General features: G+C 37.2%; 1 protein-coding gene across 1 annotated transcript in view; it reads left to right on the forward strand.

Annotated features, from left to right (window-relative positions):
* ENOPH1 (enolase-phosphatase 1) overlaps positions 1-20,993 on the forward strand; it is a 37,702-nt gene extending 16,709 nt beyond the window's left edge. Inside the window, 3 exon segments of the mRNA XM_031943088.1 lie at positions 8,603-8,735; positions 10,455-10,578; positions 19,820-20,993. Coding sequence (XP_031798948.1) covers positions 8,603-8,735; positions 10,455-10,578; positions 19,820-19,959 — 397 coding nt within the window. The 3' untranslated portion in view covers positions 19,960-20,993.
* The last annotated feature ends 1,416 nt before the right edge of the window (positions 20,994-22,409 follow it).

Raw genomic sequence — 22,409 nt, forward strand, 5'->3', positions numbered from 1 at the left:
CCTCTAATGCCTTTGTGCCTATTCCTTTCCACCACATTTTTATAACATGATTGCTATTTTTTTTTCCTTAACTCTGCTCCAATCTTTCTTTTGAGCTACTCTATTGCTCATGTTAATCTTAAACATATTTATTTTCCATGTAAAAAAAAAAGCATAAACAATTTTTCCATGTTAAGTTCCTTGAAATTAACTTTGATTTTGGCTCTTATATGTTACATTTTCTATTGAGTTTGAGTTGGTTGATAGAAAATCTGCATGTTCATTGAATGTCCATTTTTTCTCATTCAATGTTATAGATAATTTTGCTGAATATGATAGTTTTGGTTGCAGAACTAGTTCTTTTGATTGTTGGTAGATATGATTCCAGGACCTGCTGATAAGTCCTGTAGAATTTTTTTTTTTTTATTCCTTTGTGTTTTCCACAAATTGTTGAGGTGGTAATCTGTGGATTTTTGTTTGTTTGTTTGTTGTTCCCCTTTATGTATCACTCCAGGACAATTTTCTTGGATTATTTCTTACATTATTGTATCAAGGTTCCTTTTTTGGTCACAACTTTCAATTGTTGGGGTTCAAAGGAGATTCCCAAAAGGTTGGGGTACCGGTGTCGTGAAGAAGCTCTAAAGGATTTGCAAGTCCAGACCCATTTCCAAGTCAAGGGGCAAAGTTTATTACAATCCTAATGCCAATTGAGGACTACATTCCAAAAGAATTTAGCAAAGAACCAAGAAGAAGAAGATAAATTTATAGGGAAAAGATAGAAAAATCAGTTGCTTCAAGTCACCCATATGCTAATTTTATGGCTAAGAGGTAGAATTGAGGTGTGGTCTTAGAAGTGGAACTGTCAGCAGATGGGGTTAAGAAGTAGAGTTGCACACTCACTATCAAATTCCATGGCTCAGATTGTCTCAGAAACTTTGTTATTATTGACAACAAATTGTTATCTGAAAACCAGCATTGTGGCACTCCCCGGGTGGGGTAGCCTGTAGACTTTTGCTTTTCTCCTCTTGATCTGTTCTCCAGATCAGTTGTTTTTCTTAGAAGAAACATTTTGTTCCCTTTTTCATTCTATTTATTTATTTATTTTTATCATTTCTTGGTCTCATAGCTTCACTGGCTTCCCCTTTTCCCTTCCCTTTTGCTTTTCCCTTTTTCCTTTCTCCTTTCCGTTTTCCTTTCCCCTTTCCCTTTCCTCTTTTCCTTTGCTTTCTTTTCTTCTCTTTTCTTTCATAATGTATGGGTCAGGGTGCTAGACCTCTCTTATCTAGATTGACTATTCAGAGGTATCTCCAGATACAAACAGAAAGCATTTATTTGGGTCTTGCAACAAGTGGGCCAAGCATACCACCTGGACAGTTCAGCATGGTGTGTGGCACATGACAGAAGTGGAAAATGGATTATATATCAGAAAAGATGTGGGTACTCCCGCCCCAATTGATTTTTACATTCATTGGATTTGACAACAACAAAGCTCTACTTCCTGGGAGTCATGTGACTTCCTGAAACTTAGGCTTAAGGTCCTACTCTATCCTAGTCTTCTGAGAAACTTCACCTGGTCCCATTCAGTCCCCTCTCCTTTTCATCAGTTTTAGGATTTCTCACCCCAATCCTGATATATATTTCTTCCACTAGGGCATCTCTGTGATCTGGGCCTTCAGGCTGGTCCCTCTTCAATACTAACTGTAATCTGCCCCCTACCATTTAGAACAGGGGTCCTCAAACTTTTTAAATAGGGGGCCAGTTCACTGTCTCTCAGACTGTTGGCAGGCCGACTAAGTAAAAATAAAAACTTTGTTTTGTGAGCCTTTAAATAAAGAAACTCCATAACCTGGGGTGAGGGGGATAATCGTCTTCAGCTGCTGCATCTGGCCCACGGGCTGTAGTTTGAGGACCCCTGATTTATAACCAATACCTGCCCATCAGTGGAAGCTTTCAGGAACCACTTTAGCTACTCCTGAAGTCGGCTAAATCTTAAACTACTCTAATGATTAAGTGCATAAGCAAGAGGGTGACAGGTTATTGCTGCTTAAAACAATGAGCAGGAATCAGAGACCCCGCTTCCACCAACTCCCACTCTCTGCCTTGGAAACCCTGCCATCACAGAACAGATTGGCATCTGACAGCCATAGTACTACAATACTCAGGGCCATTGTCACATCCTTCCCACCTCAAGCAGTCTGGACCCAGATTTATATGAAACAAAGGGAAGAGGGGAAAAGGGTATACCCCCTTTCTTTAGCAGGATCTTGTTCCTAGAGCTATGAGGCAGTGTAGGAGTCGGGAGTTGAGGAATAAAGGTGAGCAAGTGCTAACTATGTAGTCCACTTCCACTCCATCCCCACTTCCCAAAACTGGACTGTGGAAGTGTTTGGGCAAGATTGTGTGGAGTCCCCATGGCTGTTGCTGCTTTCCCTATTTCTACAGGTCAGGTAATTTGAGTTTCCTTACAGTTCTTTAGCATTCTCTTTTCTTAATCTGATCTGAGATAAGAGGACTTGGCAAACAGAGGAACTTGGGCTATATTGATCTTGTTAGCAATCCCCACAACTGAGATAAACTCAGGACTCCAGGGAGTCGAGTCTGCTGAGTGATCAGGGTTATGGAGAGGGTCCCTTAATGAAGGGGTGTTCTCCCAATGGAGCAGAAGGGGACTCCAGACAAGATAGGAGTCAAGGAAGGGTTAGCAAAAAGTTGTGGTTTACCTAGTTTGTTCTTTTGTTTGTTTTTTACTGCCTTCTTTCAGAATGGGGTACATTCCTGGAACTATCCCCAATGTCTTGCAGTCTTAAAATGACCAATTGCTAAACTCCCCAATCATTACTTTAAAAACTTTGGGAATCCACCAAGATGTCATTTTAGCAGTTTTAATTATCTAACTTTATTTCTGTACCCCCCAACTTGTCCAGAGCTGGAGTCCACAGGAAAAAGTTAGGCTTTTTCCCTTTTAAGGTAGGAGTCAAGAGTGTTAAGAAATCTTTCCCAGTGTTCTAACTGTAGCATAAAAGTTTTTCTTCTTGCTGGCTGCATTTTAGTTCTTTCCAGGTAACAAAATCTAGTCCTCAGAACAGACATGACACAAGACATTCTTTATAGTCACAGACAAAAATGAGTTATAAGGTTTGTCCCATCCCCACACAAAATAGCAATGTATCTCATCATTTTCTTTTTGTCTTTCTCTCTATACTCTGGTAATTTGTATTTCAGATTTTTGCTCTGAAGATTTGAGTTTGGACAGCGCCTTCCCCTCTTCCTCTGGGGAGAACAGGTCCAATCTCATGGCTTGAAATCCTGTAATACACAGAGCCGACCTCTCAACTCGGATCCCCAAGCCCAGAGGGGTGGCCCCCTTCTAGCAGTCACCCAGAGCCCCGCTGCTCTGTGCCATTTATCAAGACTTCCTTCTGGCTTATTAAATGTCATCCCTTTCCTTGTATCACCAAGCCTGATCCCAGGATCCCCTTCAGCCCAAGGGCACAGGCATTGCTCAGAAATAGCCCTGGATTATGGGCACACAAGTTACCTGACTGTTCTCTTGTCCTTGGGCTTTGGAGACTTTACTCCTGCTTTCTGTTTTTATTTGTGCCTCCACCTCAGGCCTATTGCTCACAGAGGATGGCTGGGAGTCTGATCTCAAGGGTTGGAGAAAAAATTGGTGCCTGCCTTGGATCAGACCCCCGGCCCTCTCTCCAGCAAGTCTCGTGATCCTGGATGAGCCCTCATAAGCTGGGTGATGCTAGACCTCCCTTCCCCAAATCGACTACTCAGAGGACTACTACAAACAGAAAGCATTTATTAAGTTCTTGCAAGAAGCGGGCCAAGCATACCAAGTGGACAATCCAGCATGGTGTGTGGCACATGACAGAAGTGGAAAATGAATTATATAGCAGAAAAGTTGGGGGCATACTCCTCCCCTCCTTCCTGTTGACTTTTAAATTCATTGGATGGACTGAAAAGGAAGTTACTTGACCTGTGGTCAAAAATGCTGTCTGTTTCCTGGGACTCACAGACTTCTGAAACTTAGACCTAAGGTTTGACTTTTTCTGTCCTACAACCCTCTCTAGAAATAGGGATGACATGACTTCCAGAAACTTAACCCTAAGACCCAATTCTATCCTATAGTCTTCTGAAAATTCTTCACTTGTCCCATTCAGTAGCTTTTTATCTTTAAAATAAAATACTTCATTTTTCAACATTCATCCCTGCAAAACTTTGTATTCCAAATTTTTCTCTCTTCCTTTCCCCTAGACAGCAAGTAATCTAAGTTAAACCCAATTCTATTTTCAGAGTTATTTTCATCTTTGAGACTGTATCTCCTTTTCTAGTTGGTTAATTTTTTCATAATCTTCTTGTTTTTCTTGGATAGTTTTTATTTTATTTTATGTTTTTAGTTTTTCTTCAGTGTCTCAACTTTTTTGAGTTCTTCTATAAATTCTCTCTGGGCAGGGAGCCATTTCACATTATTCTTTGGGGTAGAAGCTCTTTTTACTCCACTGTCCTCAGTGGAAGATGAGCCAGTAGTGCCCCTGACCCCCCACTTGTACACCCACTGGGTGCTAGTTCCCTTTTTCCCAGGGCCAAGTTAGTGTGAAGCAAGGTTCAGTTGCTTCCTCATTCTTCCACCTTGATTCATTACCTTTTGTGAGATGATGATATGCCCCTTCAAAATCAAGGCTGGTCATTTCATTGATCCAAGTTCTCAACTTTTTCAGTTGTTTGTCTATACTTTTGTTGTTATTGTATAAATCATTCTCATTTTCACTTCATATAGAATCAGTTTATTCAAGGCTTCCCAGGTTTCTCTTCTTCCAGAATTCCATTTCATCATTTCATAATTTTATCAAAAAAATTTTTTTTTCCATGTTTACTTCTTTCTTTGATCTCTTTGGGGTATAAGCTTATTGATACTATAGCTGGATCAGAGGGTATGTACGATGTAGTGATTTCAAGTATATAGTTCCAAATTTCACTCTATAATACCTAGTACAATTCATAGCTCCTTCAATTGTGTTTTAATATGTATTTTTGGTAGCCTTTCCAACATGTCATTATCCTTTTTTGATATCTTTGCCTGTACTTTAAAAAAATATGTCTATTGATAGCATGGATTTCTTCCTCTGAAAACTTCATATTCACACTCTTTGTCCATGTATCAATGGAAGAATGGCTCTTATTTCTATAAGTTTGGTTTTCTTATGTATATTATGTAGTGCTTGCTACAAAAATTTTTTCCTCTCAAGTAACAAACTTGCAATGTTTTGTTTATGTAAAAACTTGTTAATTTTATGCAATCAAAATACTAGACTACTATGTTTAATTTGCTTCTATATGTTTTGTGTCTGAGGCAGATAGATGGAGCAGTGGTATAAAGTATGGGCTAGCTCCCTAGAGGGCCTCAGGGTTAGCCAGTCAGGATAAATCAAAGTCCTTGGTCTTTAGAGGGAGAAGTGAAGGAGGCAGGCAAGCTGTCCTGTGCCAAAGATGTATCCTGGATTCTGAAGTCCAGAATCTCCAGCCTTTCTACTCCTCGTCCTGCTGCCAAGAGACTCTGACTCTCTCCCTTCTCCCTCCAATCCTTACCTACGATTACCTCACTACCAAAACATTCAGCAGCACCAATCTTCAGGGGAGCCATCATCCAAATATGTGCTAATAGAGCCATTGTCTCATATCGAATAGGTAGCCTTAAGTGCTCTCTTGTCTGATTCAGAGTTTCAGCCCTCTATATAGTGGGTAAAGAAATCTACTTGGAATCAGGAAGACTTAATTGACTTAAAATCTGGACTCAGACATTTAATAGCTATGTGACCCTGTTTGCCTCAAGTTTCTCATCTGTCAAACGAGATGACAACCACTCCAGTATCTTTGCCAAGAAAACTTCAAGTGGAGTCACAGAGTTAGACACGACCAAAATGATTAAACAACAACAAAACTATTCCTAGTTTATTTTGTTGTTCAACTTCTGTTTTATAACTAGTATCATATTGTTTTGATGATTACTGCTTTATAGTGTAGTTTGAGTTGGTACTTTTTTTTACATTATTTTCCTTGAATTTCTCAACCTTTTGTTTCTCTAGGTGAATTTTGTTGTTATTGTTTTTAGCTGAACAATTGAATTCTTTGATAATTTGATATGGTACTGAATAATTGTTTGGCGCATTGTCATTTTTATTATATTGGTGTGGCTTACACATGAATCTTCCTCAATTTATTTAGAGCTTTTATGTGTAAAGTGGCTTTATAGTTAGTCATAGAGTTCTTTTGTGTGCCTTGAGACTGTCAAGTATTTCTTATATTTTGTAATTATCTCAAATGGAATTTCTCTTTCATCTCTTTTTTTTTTAACTAGAGAAATAGTCAAAGGATAAATAAATAAATATATATTTATAAATGTATATTTATAGATAAATATATAAAAGATAAATTATAAATTTAAATGATCACTTCCACATCTCCAACTTAAAGAAATGCGAAATTAAAATAACTTTGGTCTTACACCCACCCACTTGGGAAAAGTAAACAAAATTCCATGGTCATGAGTTTGTGGAGAAACATATTTCTATTGAAACAAAATTTGTGGATTTATTTGCAGGAGAGTCCAGCATACTTATTTGACAAATATTTTTAAGTGCCTCTAGAACATTTTGCTAAGTCTTAGAAGACTTAAAAATTTAGAAAATCAACTGTTCCTATTATGCAGTTTACTATAATATACTGCATGACTTTAAAAAATAATAAAAATTTTTGAGCCATTAATCTGATTGTTGTAAAAATGCTCTTTGTTAATTGAAAGGGGGGAAAACACTTTCAATAACCACATAATTTGTAATGGCCCCACGCTATAAGCAACCTAAATGATCCGTCATTTGTGGAATGAGTCAATCATTCTAATCATTCAATCCATCTAATATAATATTATAATACTATTAAAAATAAGAAGTATATGAAATGTGAAGGAAACAAATTTACATTTATTGTAGGAAAAGTGAGTAAAAGAGCACTGAAAGATACTGTACATGTTGACTAAGAGAGCATTATGTACACGGAGAGGAATGAATCCAAGAAAAATGAAGCAAAGGAACATAGAGCAAAGTGGGTTACTGCTAGTTGTACACAGATGTCTGCAGTGAGGTTATATAAATTCCTTGGCCTGTCACCTAAAGCCTTCCTTGACATTACCCTCCTTACTCCATCTTATGTACTCTCCATTGACCAGAAGCTACTCTTCAGTATTTTCTGAACTTGGCCTCTTTCTCCTTTACTCCCACCCATGTCCACATGGTCCCCCAGCTCAGGGGCCACCTACTTTTAGAAGCCTTCCTTTCATCTCACCCTATTCCCAGTTATTAGGGTTCTCTTCTTTTCAAATTACCTTGTATATACTTATCTCTATATGTGGAGCTCAAAAGAATGGAAATTTCTGGCCTTAGGTACTTAAGGTCTTTATCTTTGGGGACTCCACATCCACCACAAGGCCTTCCAGTTAAAGAACATTTATTGAATTGGTCTCTAAACGCTCAAATGAGGTGATAATATGTAGTTATTCTTCCCTCTCCTCCCCCCCAAAAAGGCAATATACAAATATAATATTATTATACTAAAACCTTGAAGACTGAGTTGTTTTTAGAGTTTTCTGACTAATGAAAGTTTGCCTCTTTATATGACTGTTTACTATGGAAATTTTTTCTGGCATGTAGGTCATATTTCCTCACTTTCTTAAATAAAGTGTGCTGAATGTTGTTGTACCTTTTCTTGATTACTCCAGTCATCCTTGGGAACATTAGTAATCATATCATGTTGCCTTTAGGTACTCGAGTAAATGGGGATGTTTGACTCTATGTTGAATTAATGGTCCTTGTTGCTCTGCTTGTTAGTTCATTTGCTTTAATTAAATTACATATTTTTCCTTCACTCTTTTCTTGTTCACAGAATTTTCAAATTGTAGGGAAAACTTATATTCTGCCATATATATCCAGCAAGTGGTCAACTATCTATAGTAGTGGATTCTGGTGAACTATTTATAGTAGTGGATTCATCCCCTCTCAAGATAAACCATTTCAGAGTAGAAGTCTAGTTTTTCTGAAATATTTTTCACATGGTGACCCTAATGTCTCTCTGCAGCATCACAATTATGCCTTTTGGCTCCAGATGGAGCTTAGGCTAATCCTTCATATGGCATGAACTAAAGGCCTCTTCTCAGCGATTACTCTCCTTGCTATGGTGGCTACTTTCCCTCTTTTAATTGATTGATTATCAGAATTGGGTAAAGAGTAAATATGACACAAGTAAGAGACAAAGGAGCTCTCTTAGTAATAAAGAGTATCAGCTTTAGTCTTCAGTTTTAGTTGTGAGGGTTAGGTAAGTGGAGCTAGGTAAGAGAGTCAGCAACTGCCTCATGGTGTGGAGAGGAGAGAGAAAATAGAATAGAATGGAGAGGGGAAGAGAGAGACTATATATAAAGAGACTTACTTCTGACACATAGGGACCCTGGGTAAGATTTGACTGTAAAGGGCTATCCAGCTCTTTGTTACCAAGAGACCCCTTGTGCCCTGGTTCAGATTGAGAGATAAGACGAGTAGAGACATTCTCAATTGTCTCTTTTTTCTAGGTTTTTTGAAGATGTAGTTCCTGCAATCAGAAAATGGAGGCAAGCAGGCATGAAGGTATACATTTATTCTTCAGGGAGTGTTGAGGCACAAAAGCTGCTCTTTGGCTATTCGACAGAAGGAAACATTCTTGAGGTGAGCCACATAATTGCTTTTTTGCTTTGAACTACCAAGTTGTGGATGATTGCATGATGTAAGGCAGCACTACAGAACTCCCCAGAATTTGGAGAGCTGTCTTCACAGCTGCCTCTCTGGAGGTTTGGGGAAGAAAGAGTAGCAAACTGGTTATGCTTGGCATTCATCTCAAGGGGAGGGCCAAGAATGGGTTTCTTTGGTACCAACATTTTAGATGCAGTCTGTATTTCATTCTGACACAGTGCAGAATTATGTAAAAAAGATCACAGATATTAAGCCAGCATATAATAACCACCTGGTATGTAGTGGATAGAGTAATCAAGTCAGAAAGACCTGATTCTAGGTCAGTTGATTAGCTTTCTCTGAATCTCTATCTGCTCATCTTTATTTTATTTTTGCTGAGGCAGTAAGGGTTAAGTGACTTGCCTAGGGTCACACAGCCAGGAAATGTCAAGAGTCTGAAGCCAGAGTTGAACTCAGGTCCTCCTTACTTCAGGGTCACTACTTATTTCATTTTATTTAAAAAAAAAATTAATAATTGCTTTTTATTTTCAAAGTACATTGCAAAAACTATCTTTGCAATGTGTTTTGAAAATAAAAAGCAATTATTAAAAATTTTCATTCACCCTTGCAAAATTTTGTATTCCAAATTTTTCTCCCTCTCTTCCCTCAACTCCCCTCCCCTAGATACATAGCAAGTAATCCAACATAGGTTAAACATGTGCAGTTCTTCTAAACATTTCCACATTTATCATGCTGTACAAGAAAAAATCTTATCTGTTCATCTTTAAAATAAGGTTGAAGGGATAGTACCTGGAACCAGAATGAGGGAGTAAAGATAGGGACTTTTCTGCATTCATTCATATTTTCCTCCCCCAAAATTTAAAATAACACCTCAAAATAGATTCTGGAGCAGTAATAGAACCAAGAAAAGGATGGGGTGAAACAATTCTCCAGCCCATGACAATTTAAAAGGCAGCAGAAAAGGTCTGTCTCATTTAGGGTGAGAATAGAATGCAGTTCAGCTCAGGCTGCTCAGGCTGAGGGTGGAAGATGAAGGTGGCAAGGGAATCAGCAGCCAGCTTCTGGAATTCTCGGCTCATAGAGCCAGGCATTAGACATCTAGTCAGAAGGGACCTTTACTGGCACAACAGTCAAACTGATAGGTTGTTCTGGATTCCAGTCCCAGGTAATAGTGAGATGGAGTAGATCAGACCACTTTTTAATGAGTTGTCTTCAGTGGATTTTTATGCCTCTTTTAATATTGGTTTATTTTATTTTTTAAAGTGTTGCTTTTTTCAGTAATTTTTTGTATTTTGTTTACCAAGCTACTGACTCTTTCATGATTTTCTTATATCACTCTCATTTCTTTTCCCAGTTTTTCCTCCACTTCTCTTATTTGACTTTTAAAATCTCTTTTTAATTCTTCTAGGAATTCTTTTTGGGTCCAAGACCAAGTCACATCTTTCTTTGAGGCTTTGAATGGAGCAGTTTTTGACTTTTTTGTCTTCTTCTGAGTTTGTGTTTTGATCTCCCCGTTACCATAAATAACTTTCTGTGGTTAGGGTTTTTTTTGTTTGTTTGCTCATTTTCCCAGACTATTTCTTGACTTTTAAATTTTATGTTAAAGTTGGGCTCTACTCCTGAGCTAGAGGGAGCATTATCCCCCGTTTATCTTGGTTTTTTAATGTTGTCTCCATTTCTGTTTCCTCCATCCAGCTTTTTGATGGCCATTTTGATACTAAAATTGGACATAAAATTGAGAGTGAAAGTTATAGGAGAATTGCAACGAGCATTGGTTGTTCCCCCAACAACATCCTGTTTCTGACAGACGTCACCCGAGGTAACTCTTCTCCTTTTTAGATTCTAGGCAACAAATGTTGAGGGACATTGCAAACTTCATATACTTGCAAAGGAGTTTCACCTTGTAGGGGTTTTAGAAAATTAATGCAAATATGTCCAAAGAAATTTAAAAACCTAATCTGTTTAACCACTGAGGTTAGTTCCCATACTGTACAGTTATGGAATATTGGCATTTTTTATTCTTGATTTCAACTCTCAACCATCTTTCCCCTATTTCCTTTCAGGAAAGGAGTAGCAAATCCAAGGGGGGAAAAAAAAACTTAAAAGTAGGGTATATGAGGAATGGGTGGGAAGTTGCCAGGGGTCTTCAATGAAAGTTTAGAAAGAATCTTACCCAAATTCATTTACTCTTGAATCTTTAATGAAAAGAATCTGGGAGTTAGGAGTAAGTTCTTGGTTCTAATTTTGGTATGTTTCTATGCTTTTCTGCTCTAAAAAAAATCTTTTAAGCTTTATTTCGGAGGGGGGAGGGAAGAGGATCACACTAATGCTTTCTAAATTAAAAAAAAAAATTATGTATTTTTTTTTCCAGTTATATGTAAAGACCATTTTTAACATTAATTAAAAAAAAAAATTGAGTACTTTCCTACTGAGGACTCTGAAACTTCCGAGGTTTTTCTGATGCTTTGCTCTGGCTAACATTCTTGAGTATCATGGATATTTGGGCAACCTCAAACTTTTTTTTTTTTTTAATTCCCACCCTAAGCTATCTAGTACTTCCATGTTTATTTTGTGTCAAAAATATTTGACGAAAAATAAACTAGCTAGGGTTTCTGTGTCTGGAAGAGGCAATTTAATTATATATGCATTGATGCCAGAATTTTTACGTTGGGTTACAGCAATTCACAAATTCATTTGTAATTTTTAGTTTTGATTAGCTTCTCTCCTTGCATACTGTAGCATGCATCATCTTCAAGGCCCAAGGGTACATCCCAGCAAATCATCAACATATTGCTTCCCCTTGACCATACTTTTCACCCTTTTGATGACTTGGCACAAACAAGACCTTTCTCTGCTTAGCAGGGAAGCTATTCAAATTCATTTCTCACAGAGGAGCATGGCGGGGAGGGGGTGTGAAATTCACCTTTTTTCATATATTTATGAGGGAGATAAGATGAGTCAGGAAACAAATGGGCTTTAGTGAAGTGTTAAAAGTGAGGAGGATAGAGGAGGCTTAAAGGATACATTCATCTTTCTAATCAGCGTGCACAGTCTGGGAAATTGGGGAAGTAAGAGGGATTGGGGGAAAGATTACACAATGCATTTTTCCATGCAATACAAGGACATGCACAGATGTCTGCCTGGGGAACCCTTGAGAGAAATACTCCTATCGCTTTACTGAAAAGACAAATGGTAAATTTCAGTTTTTGAGAAAATCTGTTCTGCTAGTTTGCACATAACAATAGATTTCTTTCTTCAGCCTAAAATGGGTCAAATATATTTCTTGTTTTTAAACACTATGTGCATTCATAAGTATGGTCAACATATAAGGTAGGGCAATAAGTAGAAAAGCAGGTTAAGTGGGTTTTAGGTACAGGTAAAGAATTTTCTTTCTACTACTTGAATAAATTTCTGATGTGGAAGTGTGAAGTGGCTCAAAGCCTTGAAATTTATTGTATGGTGAGTTGGGGAAAATGGTGCTTTTTTGAAGACATATTTTTTTCTTAGTCAATCCCATAAGCCTATTAGTTAACATTTGTTTCTCTAAAAATATATGTATTTTCCATTAGCAAGAATCTTCCTTCTTCTCCCACCACTACTTGAGTACAAAAGAAAAATAAAAGCAAAACAAATATCCATCTTGGCCACATCCAATAAATATGTCCCTTTCTGTACACTGAGTGCTTCACCTCTCTATCAAAAGGTGAGTAGCATGTCTGATCATTAGTCTTTTGGAATCATAGTTGTTTATAACAGTGATCAGAGTTTTTAATTCTTTCAAAGTTGTTTGTTTTTACATTATTGTTTTCCTTGTTCACTTTGTTCACTCTGCATCAGTACATTCAAATCTTACAGAATTTCTTCAAAATCATCCTCTTCATATAATTTCTCACAACACAATAGTATTCTATTGCATTATATACTATAATTTGCTCATTCATTCTCCAATTGAACACCTCCTAATTTTTTTTTATCACCTCATAAATAGCCATAAATATTTTTTGTCTACCTTTAGTTAGACTTTGTTTTGCTATCCCTTAGTCTAATTTTATTCTTGATTCCAACTCCCAACTATCTTTCCCAAATTTCTTTTCAGGAAAGGAGTAGCAAATCTAAGGGAAATAAAAGAACTTAAAAGTATGAAATGGGGGAGTGGATGGCAAGCTGCCAAGGGTCTGCAGAGTAATTCAATGAAAATGTAGAAAGATTCCTTTCTGAATTCATCTGCTCCTTCTTAATTTTCCTTTCTCCTTGTCCCTGTTGGTTCTGATTTATATTTATACCCAATGCTGTGTCTCGTTGTGTGTGTCTATTCTCTCCTGTGACCAGTTCTAAGAAAAGTGAGGCTAAAGAGTTAGATGTTCCTCCCATCCTCTTCTGCTTGTCTCTACAGGTATATCTACTTGTGCATGCTGATTATGTGAGATCATATTTCCTAATCTTCCTTCTTTTCCTCCCCTCCCGAATGTATTCCTTTTCCCTTCTCTGTTCTTTTCCTAATAACATCAAGACATAACAGAACCACTCCCAGGCTTTGGATCTCTTTCTGATTCCCAGTCATGATAGGGATCAGAGGAGACATGGGGATCATCTCCCTATATCAGAATATAAGCAGTTTAACCTGATCTAATCCTTTATCACTTTATTCATATTTACTTTTTTATATTTCTCTTAAATTGTGGATTTGAACTTTAGAGTCTCTATGTAGCTCTGGTCTTTTCATCACGAATGCTTGGAGGTCCTCTTCTTTCATTAAAAGTCCATCTTTCCTCTGTAGCCTTATCATCATTTTGGCCGAGTAAGTTATTTTTGACTGTCAATCCCTCTCTTTTGCCTTCTGAAATATCATATTCCAAGTTGTCTGTTAATTTATAGTAGTGGCTGTTTTATAATGTGTGATCCTAACTATGACTTTTCAGTATTTTAATTCTTTTTTTCTGGCTGCTTGCAGTATTTTGTCTCTAACTGTTATGTTCCTCATTTTGTTTTTTGTTTTCATTTTGAGATTTCTTTCAGGAGACACCTATTGTATTCTTTCTATCTTTCCCTCTGGTTCTAAAAGGTCTGGACGAATTTCTTTTCAAATTTCTTGAAGTATGATGCCTATGGTGTATTTGGTCATAACTTTAAGTTTATATAGGGCTTCTTGAATTTTTTTTCTCTTCTTGCTCCCTTTTCAGAAATGATTGTTTTTGCTGTGAGATAACATATTTTCTTCCACTTTTTTGTTTTAATTTTTTTTTTTTTTTTTTTTTTGCTGAGGCAATTGGGGGTAAGTGACTTGCCCAGGGTCACATACCGAGGAAGTATGAAGTGTTTGAGACCAGATTTGAACTCAGGTCCTCCTGACTTCAGGGCTGGTGCTCTATCCACTGTGCCACCTAGCTGCCCTTTTAATATTTTTTTGGTCTCATGGAGTTAATTGTCTTTTTTGGAATCCATCTGAATTTTCAAGGGATTTGTTGCTTATGCAAGGTTTTCTGCCTCTTGTGTCAAGCTGTTAATTCCCTTTCTAATTCTTTCTACCCCAGCTCTCATTTCTTTCAGAATTTTGCCTTTAATACTCTTATTTATTTAAATATTTTCAAACTTTTCTTTAAATGCTTACTTCACATCTTCCAGAAATTCCAGTCCAATTTGTATACCCAAGCTTTGTTTTTAAATTAAATTAAATTTTTTTCTGTTATACTTTGTTTCAACTGTCTTTCTCCTTCCTTCCCATTTCTCAGTAGAGAAGGCCACCATTTGACCCAGAGGGGTGTGTATAAAACCATATTATGCGTACTTCTTTATCAATTCTTTCTCTGCAGGTAGATAGCATCTTCCTTCATATAGGGTCTTTGTACTTGATTTGAGTTTTAATGATACTTAGAATACCTTAGTCGTTTATAATTACTCTTTGAGCAATATTGCTATTACTGTATACAACATTCTCTTGGTCCTGCTCATTTCCTTCTTCATAATTTCAATGAAAATCTTTCCATGTTTTTCTAAAAATCAACATGCTCATCATTTCTTAGAGCATATTAGTCACATCACAATAATATGCCACAATTTGTTCAATCATTCCCCAACTGATAAACCTCTCCTCGATTTTCAATTCTTTGCCATTACAAAGAGAAGTGCTACAAATATTTTAGAATATATAGATTCTTTTCCTCTTTTCAGTGATCACCTTGAGAATCAGACCTAATAGTGATATTGCTAGGCCAAATAGTATCCATAGTTTATAACTCTTTTGACCTTAATTCTAGATTGCTTTCCAAAATCTTTGGATCAGTTCACAGTTCCATCAGCAGTATACAAGAGTTCCTGTTTTTCTACATCTGCTCCATCATTTGTCATTTTTCCCTTTTATCATTTTAGCTTATCTGATAGGTGTAAGATGGTATCTCAGTTATTTTAATTTTCATTTCTCTATAATTTACAGCATTTTTATATCACTACATATAGTTTGATTTCTTCATACAAAAATTATGTTCATATCTTTTGACCATTTATCAATAGGGGAATAATTCATAATCTTATAGATTTGACAATGTTCTTTATGTATTTGAAATATGATACCTTTGTTTAAGAAACTGTATAAATTTTTGCCCCCATATTCTGCTTTCTTTCTAATCTTGGCAATATTGGTTTTATTTGTGCAAAAAAATTTTAATGTACTTAAAATTATCCATTTTAGCACCACACAGTTCTGTTTCTTGTTTATTCATAAATTCTTCTGTCTGTACGTCCTAGTATGATGGTAATATGTTCCATGTTCTTTTAATTTATTTATAATATCACCCTTTATGTTTAAGTCATGCATCAATTTTGACTTTATCTTAGTAAATGGTGTCAGGTAATTGATCTATGCCCAGTTTCTGTCATATTGCTTTCCAATTTTCCCAACAATTTCTGCCAGATAGTGAGTTTTTTTCCCCATAAACTTAAATCTTTGTATTTGTCGAACAAAAGGTTACTGTAATCATTTACTACTGTGTATTATATATCTTCACTGATCCATGTTTCTATTTCTTAGCTAGTCCCAGATAGTTTTGACAATTACCACTTTATATACAGCTTAAAATCTGATACTGCTAAACCTCCTTCCTTTACATTTTTTCATTAATCCCTTTGATGTTCATGACCTTTTTTTCTTCTAGATAAATTTTAATATTTTTCTAAATCAATAAAATAATTTTTGGTAATTTAATTGGAAAGGTATTAAATAAGTAGATTGGTTAGAATTATTATTTTTATTTTATTGACCCTTGCCCACTTGTAAACAATTACTATTTCTCCAATTATTTAAACATGACTTTATTTGTGTAAAATGTTTTCTAATTATGTTTGTGTAGTCCCTGGGTTTGTTTTGGCATGTATATGGCCATGCATTATATGGTGGTGGTGTTGCTTTTGTCCTTTGTTCTTGAAGAGGATCATGATATCAGGGAGATGCTGCCATGACATGCAAGTGAATTGGATTTAAGGGAGGGCTGTGCAAGATCACCTGCCTCACTTTCCCCTCCTAAGCAGTATGGTTCCAGTGGCCAGATACAGCTCAGGGTGATTGGAGATGGTTATGCTGGGAACATTTAAAATGACATATCTCTTAATCTTTTCTTGAATGGTTTTGTTGGTGATACATAGAAATGCTGATGATTTATATGGGCTTATTGTATATCCTACTATGCTAAAGTTTTTATTTCAACTCATTTTGTTGGATCTCTAAGATTTTCCAAGTATATTATTGTATCATTTTCAAAAAGAGAAAATGGTATTACCCCATTACCCATTCTTAATCCTTTCATTTCTTTTTCTTCTCTTACTGCTCGTATTTCTAATACAATATTGAATAATATTGGTGATGGACGGGCAGACTCATTCCCAAGCTGCGGTTTTTTGAGACTTTGCTTGTGAATGTTTTGAAAGCATTCTTATCTTCTTGGCTTGTGATTTGAGAATCCCCATCACTATGATGCTTTTGTGGTTTGTTCACATGGCTTGTTTTTGTTGTGGTTTATTCCTCCCAGCCTCCTTCCCAACTGGTGTTGATGTTAGCATTGGGCTCTGAATATTTCTGGAGGAAAGGTCTGGGCCAGTTTGGTTGCTGCTTTTTTAGAGTATTGAGGATTGTTGTTCCCAGACCTCAGTCACGCTGAGGACCTACAAGCTTTTAGTGCTCTAGAGTGATCAGAGCCAAGGCACTATCAGATGGCTCTCCCTCCCCTGTACTGAGCTTTGCAAGTTCCAGGCCCGGCTTCCAGTTGGCCAGCTGAAGAACGCTGCTGGCCCAGAGGGGCAGAACTGCAGACTCCCCTTTCATCTGGGATTTCTGTCCTGTTTATTCCTCTGCTGGCTTCAGACTAGGCAAAAAGGTGGACTTAAGACCCTATTCCACTCTGAATTCCAAGCCATATCACTTCCAGTTGCTTCTGAATTCCTTTCTAGATCAGTACATCGCACCAGACCTGCCACTTACCCTTTGCCCCAAAATGCCAGCTCTGGGTGCGAGTCCTTTTCTCAGTCTGCCTTGGGTCTGTGACCTTGAGCTGGATAGTGAGCCTCAGAGCTGCCAGTTGGCCCATGTTGCCATCTTCTTTTCACCTCATCCTGCAGTGGGCTGACCTGAATAGTGTGCTCCTAGAGGGTCCCCTGACCTCTCTCCCCCCATTCAAACCTTCAGTAGCAAGAGTAATAATAATAATTTGGGGTTTTTTCTTGTAATTTCCCATCAGGATTCAATCTTGTGATATTCTAGATCTTCCCTTGGAGCAGAGATTTTGAAGGGCTAGGATTCCCACTGCCATCTTGTTTCCACCTCCAACACTGACTTTTTGATTGCACTTTGACTACAAGTATTTAACTTATCTTCCTATAATCTTTCACTGATATATAGCTGCCATTTACCTTCATTCCTGAATACTCTAGGTGCTTGGAGTAGGAAAAATCTTGATTTTTTTTTTTTAATTGTATGTTGAATTTGAAGAATTGGAGTGGTTAATTCAGGGAATGGTCATTTAAAGGCCCTAACTTTTTCATTTTTCTTAAGAAAAGGAAGGGGTGGGGCAGTTAGGTGGCGCAGTAGTTAGAGCACCAGCCCTGAAGTCAAGAGGACCCGAGTTCAAATTTGGTCTCAGACACTTAATATTTCCTAGCTGTGTGACCCTGGGCAGGTCGCTTAATCCAATTGCCTCAGCCAAAAAAAAAAAAAAAAAAGAAAGAAAGAAAAGAATAGAAAGAAAAGGAAGAGGTTCCTCCCAAACTGGGGAATGCAGTAGGCTTGGTTGGCTGATGTTGCTTTGAATCATTTTACTTGTACAATGAGATGGTTAGACTAGCTGACTCCTAAGGTCACTTCAGCTTTAATTCTATCAACTTGTAAGCCCTTTTTGGGTAGAAATCAGACAAAGTCTTTAAAAAAGAAAGTAAATAACCACATTTCCCAAGCTTCAAGTTACCAGCTTCTTTAAGAGTGATTTGGTTCTGGCCCCATTGCAGATTTAGGGCAAAATAAACTTTAGATAAAGGAACCTCAGACTTCTGGGAGACCCTCCTGAGAGTTAGATTTGCTCTAGGACAGGGCTGATTCTGTCTGTTCTCTACATTGAGACTTTCTTTTTCTTCACTTAGACCACAGTGCCCTGTCCCTGCAACTGACCCAGAATCCTTGTCTATAAGGGATGGACAAGTAAGGCAAATAACAGTTTAAATCAAAAAATAGGTGTTAAATACCTCAAAGCCTTATTCTATGCTCTTGAAATGATGAAGATGCCTAGCAGCTTACTGCTCCCCCTTCTCCAATTAAGATTGGATAACACAAGAGAGAGAAATCCTCCCGTCATATGTGGCTTATTGGAGCTTAGTTCCTCTCTGTGTTGTTGGTTACGTTTGTCCCAAGAGCTACAAGCCAATCCTTTGTCAATATCACTTTTCTGCCTTAGACTTCTTTGTGTATCTTTGTTTATCCATCATTTAGCAGATTCTTGTATATTTAACATTTGTTGAACTGAATTATAAATGTGTTTGTGTTATATGCCCATTGAATGACTTGCCTTCTTTATTTCCATGAGCATTTCTCTTTCCTGGCCTCTTTTTTTTTTCTTATAAATCTTATAAATACTTTAGGTGAACACTTTTCAAAGGTCACAGGATTTAGATTTTGTTGAAAACAATGGGATCTGTAGATTGCAGAAAAACATCTAAGGCAACTCCTTGTCCTAGTATGATGGTATAAATATTAAAACCAGTCTGGATTCTATCAGAACCTGTTAGGAAATTGTTAAGATCAAGTCCCATAGTTTTGTCTTATATGAGGGAAAATCTGATGGCGGTCTTCTGAATTTCCATGATCCATAGTGACTGGTGCATTCATTGCCTGTTTTACTCTTTACCACTTCTTTTTGGGGAAGAGGGAGAGTGGTGGTTCATCGAGATCTTAATTAGGTCAGGCTCCACGTTTCTATCCCAGGCCAAAGCTTTCTTGATTGCTGCCACACTGCCTAGAAGCTTTTCAGAATTTTGCTGTGGTTGACCCAAGCTAAGAGATTGGAAGGAAGAAGTCATAAGTGATGAGTTTGAAGCAGATCCTGCTTCCAGTATTGTAGTGCCAGGCCTGAGAATACATGTTTGGCTCTTATTAGCCAGGAAGTGTTTTTTGTTCTTAATTTTTGATTGGGGGGAGGAGGTGGAGAGGAAAGACTAGTGAGTAATTTGAAATCTTCGAAACCCATTCATTTGTGGGAGAATGACATTAGAAGAAGTAGCAGAAGAACAAGGTTTAGTACTAAATTCCCTCCACTTCAACCCATGGTTCCCCTGAACATTTCTCCCTTTTTGTCCTGAGATCCATTCAAGATGTCCTGTCTTCATTTTTGTATTTGAAATGAGCTGAGAAAAGGGCGGAAACATCTTGTTTTTATTTGTCAAGGTGATGAGGGCCCCTTTTCATTTCTTTACAATTGTCTAATATGCTAATTAATATCATCTAAATTATGACATTACTCAGGCACAGCTGATTCCTATTGTTCACTCCTCAGTTTTAAGGAAGGTATGGTTCTGTTTTATTTCTCCAGAGGCTAATGCTGCAGAAGAAGCAGATGTCCATGTGGCGGTGGTAGTGAGACCTGGAAATGCAGGATTAACAGATGATGAAAAGTCTTATTTCAACCTCATCACTTCTTTCAATGAACTGTTCTTGCCTTCATCAACTTAGAGGAAGAGCTATTTTTGTTTTTTGAAGAGAGATCAAAATTATTTCTCAGAATTGTACCTCTGCTCTTGTTTTCTGGATTTATTCTACTGATTAAATCGCACATCTAAGGAAAATTATATATTCAAATCACCTTCCCCAGGGGTCTTTAAGGGAAAAGGAAAAGGGAATTCAATGAAATTAAGGCCTATTTTTTAAAAATTATGAAGATAGGAGTTGTTGAGAGGCTGCATCACTAAAGTATTTCTCTGCTGTTAGGGTGCTAAGTGCAATAGATATAATTACTGAAAAAAGGGAGAATATTTGTCTGCTTGCTTTAGCTGGTTCCTTACCAAGCAGAATGCTAATTTGGAAAAGTCATTTGGAAAGTTTCACTATTCTAAAACCACTCCTTGAAAATGTGCTACGATTTTAGAATCTTTCTACAATGTCCTGTTTATGGTGATGGGAGCAAATATTTAGAGGTGATTAAAGTGTATCCATTATCACATATAAGAAGGCCAGAAGTCTGTTGTTAACTTGTAGTGAAGAAGAAGAAAATTAAGAATGAAAATCTCTTGCAGGGCTTGCGTAACCAAGTGTTGATGTTGTCATTAGGATATAGCTTGTAATTTCCATGGATCTGACAGTGGCCCTGAATAATCTTACTTGTTATTAAGGTGCAAAATAAAAATGTGGTTTTAACCTTTAACTCTTAAGAAATCTTAATGTCAGTATCATCCTAGGCTTTAGTACTTGGCATGTCATCCCTAAGATCAAGAATACCTTGTAAAGGAATCATTTCCCTCACTCAGACTTGTTAAGAGAAGAAATGCACATTGTAGAAGTACTATTTATCCCAGTTTGGTTCTGATATGTGCATTCATGTAATATTTCATGTTGTGATTAATTAAAAAAAAATTTTTTTAAATTAATAAAAAAACAGTTTCCCCTGCTCATTTATTTATGACCCTAATGACTGATTGATTGGCGTTGTCATTTACAATCCAAATGCTCATCATGCTAGGCAGTATGTACAGATGCCCTCCAGTGGCCAGTAGAACAGAGGGGAGGCCAGAGTAGATTGGCAGCAGGGGCTGAGGACAGAGCTGCTCCAGCGGTCAGAGGGAGTCACATCCTGCTGTCTGTAGCATTGGGTAAGTCACCTCTCAAAGTACAGTTTGCCCACATGAATCTTTCGATACTCTTTTGTTATGGATGAATATTTTAATTTTGCTTTGTTGGAGAGAATTTCTCTGAAGAAAGTTGCCCACGGTAATTAAATTATAGGTCTGAACCAGAAAGAAAAATTCCCCGTTTTTTAAAAATCAAAAAGCTTTTTATATTTAGACCCTTTGAAGATGAAGAATTTCACTGGTTCAGATTTTAATACCAAAGTTGTTTAGTAAAGAGTCTTCAGGAGTTATGATAGGAAAATTGCTCAGCCTGTGGTCAGTATGCTGATGACCCTCTTCCAAGTGAAGGAGACCTTCAGCTGGACTTATTCTGGCCTATGGAGCTGCCAGAATATATAACTTGAGGGTCACCATCATCCCACAGTAAAACTTTTGTGGGTGACCTTCATACTAAGATATGTTCCATTCCTTAATTTGGCAATTAAGCCAAAGCAAATTCTGTAAGAAAAGGAGCTTTGAGTGCAGGATGAACATTTCCTAAATATCTCTAAATATGAAGGTTGAGTGGGATGAGAAGTATATGATTAAGAAGACAATGACATTAAAGAAAAAAAGCTAGTGTCCAGCATCAACAAGAGAATGGATAAGAAACAGGCCAGTTTTTACTAAGCGCTTCCAAAAAGACAATTGATTTTTTATAGCACCCCTCTAATTTTTCTTCTCTCCCTTTTTTTAAAAAAACAATTACACCAAATAAGTTCATATTCAAACACCAGTTAGAGTGGATAACTTTGAAAGACCAAATCCCACAGAAAAGCATCCTTCCAAAAATGGGAGCTTGACCATTCAAGCTACAAGCTAATGTCTTCTGCCAGCAGTAGCACTCAAGATTCAGTTAAACCATTGCCATTTTCAAATAGTTCTTGCCTGGCTTTGGGGGTTGAGAGTGGGATGGCAGAATGACATGGGAATCTGATGGCTCTCTGTGGTATTGGATATTAAAGCTCACTGGTGTTTACATTAAGATTGTGTTGTAAAGATTACTTTTGGAATCAGATTTCTAACTATTACCTCCATATGGGAAGCCACTGTTTCTGCAACAAACGCCTTATTGAGAGATCTAGGTAGTAGCATTCGGAGAAAGGAGAGGAAGAAACTTAAGGATAATCCATTTATCTAAAAATTCCCATTTTTACAAAATTATGGCTATTTTAAATCTGCCTGGGAAAATGTTCATAATGTAATGCTATTAAACACAATTCTTTAGCAACACAATTACTCTTCCCCCCTTCTACCTTCATGATAATTTTTGGATATCCACTTATTCCTATTACAATG

This window comes from Sarcophilus harrisii, chromosome 6 (genome assembly GCF_902635505.1).
Source record: "Sarcophilus harrisii chromosome 6, mSarHar1.11, whole genome shotgun sequence".
NCBI classification, from domain to species: domain Eukaryota; kingdom Metazoa; phylum Chordata; class Mammalia; order Dasyuromorphia; family Dasyuridae; genus Sarcophilus; species Sarcophilus harrisii.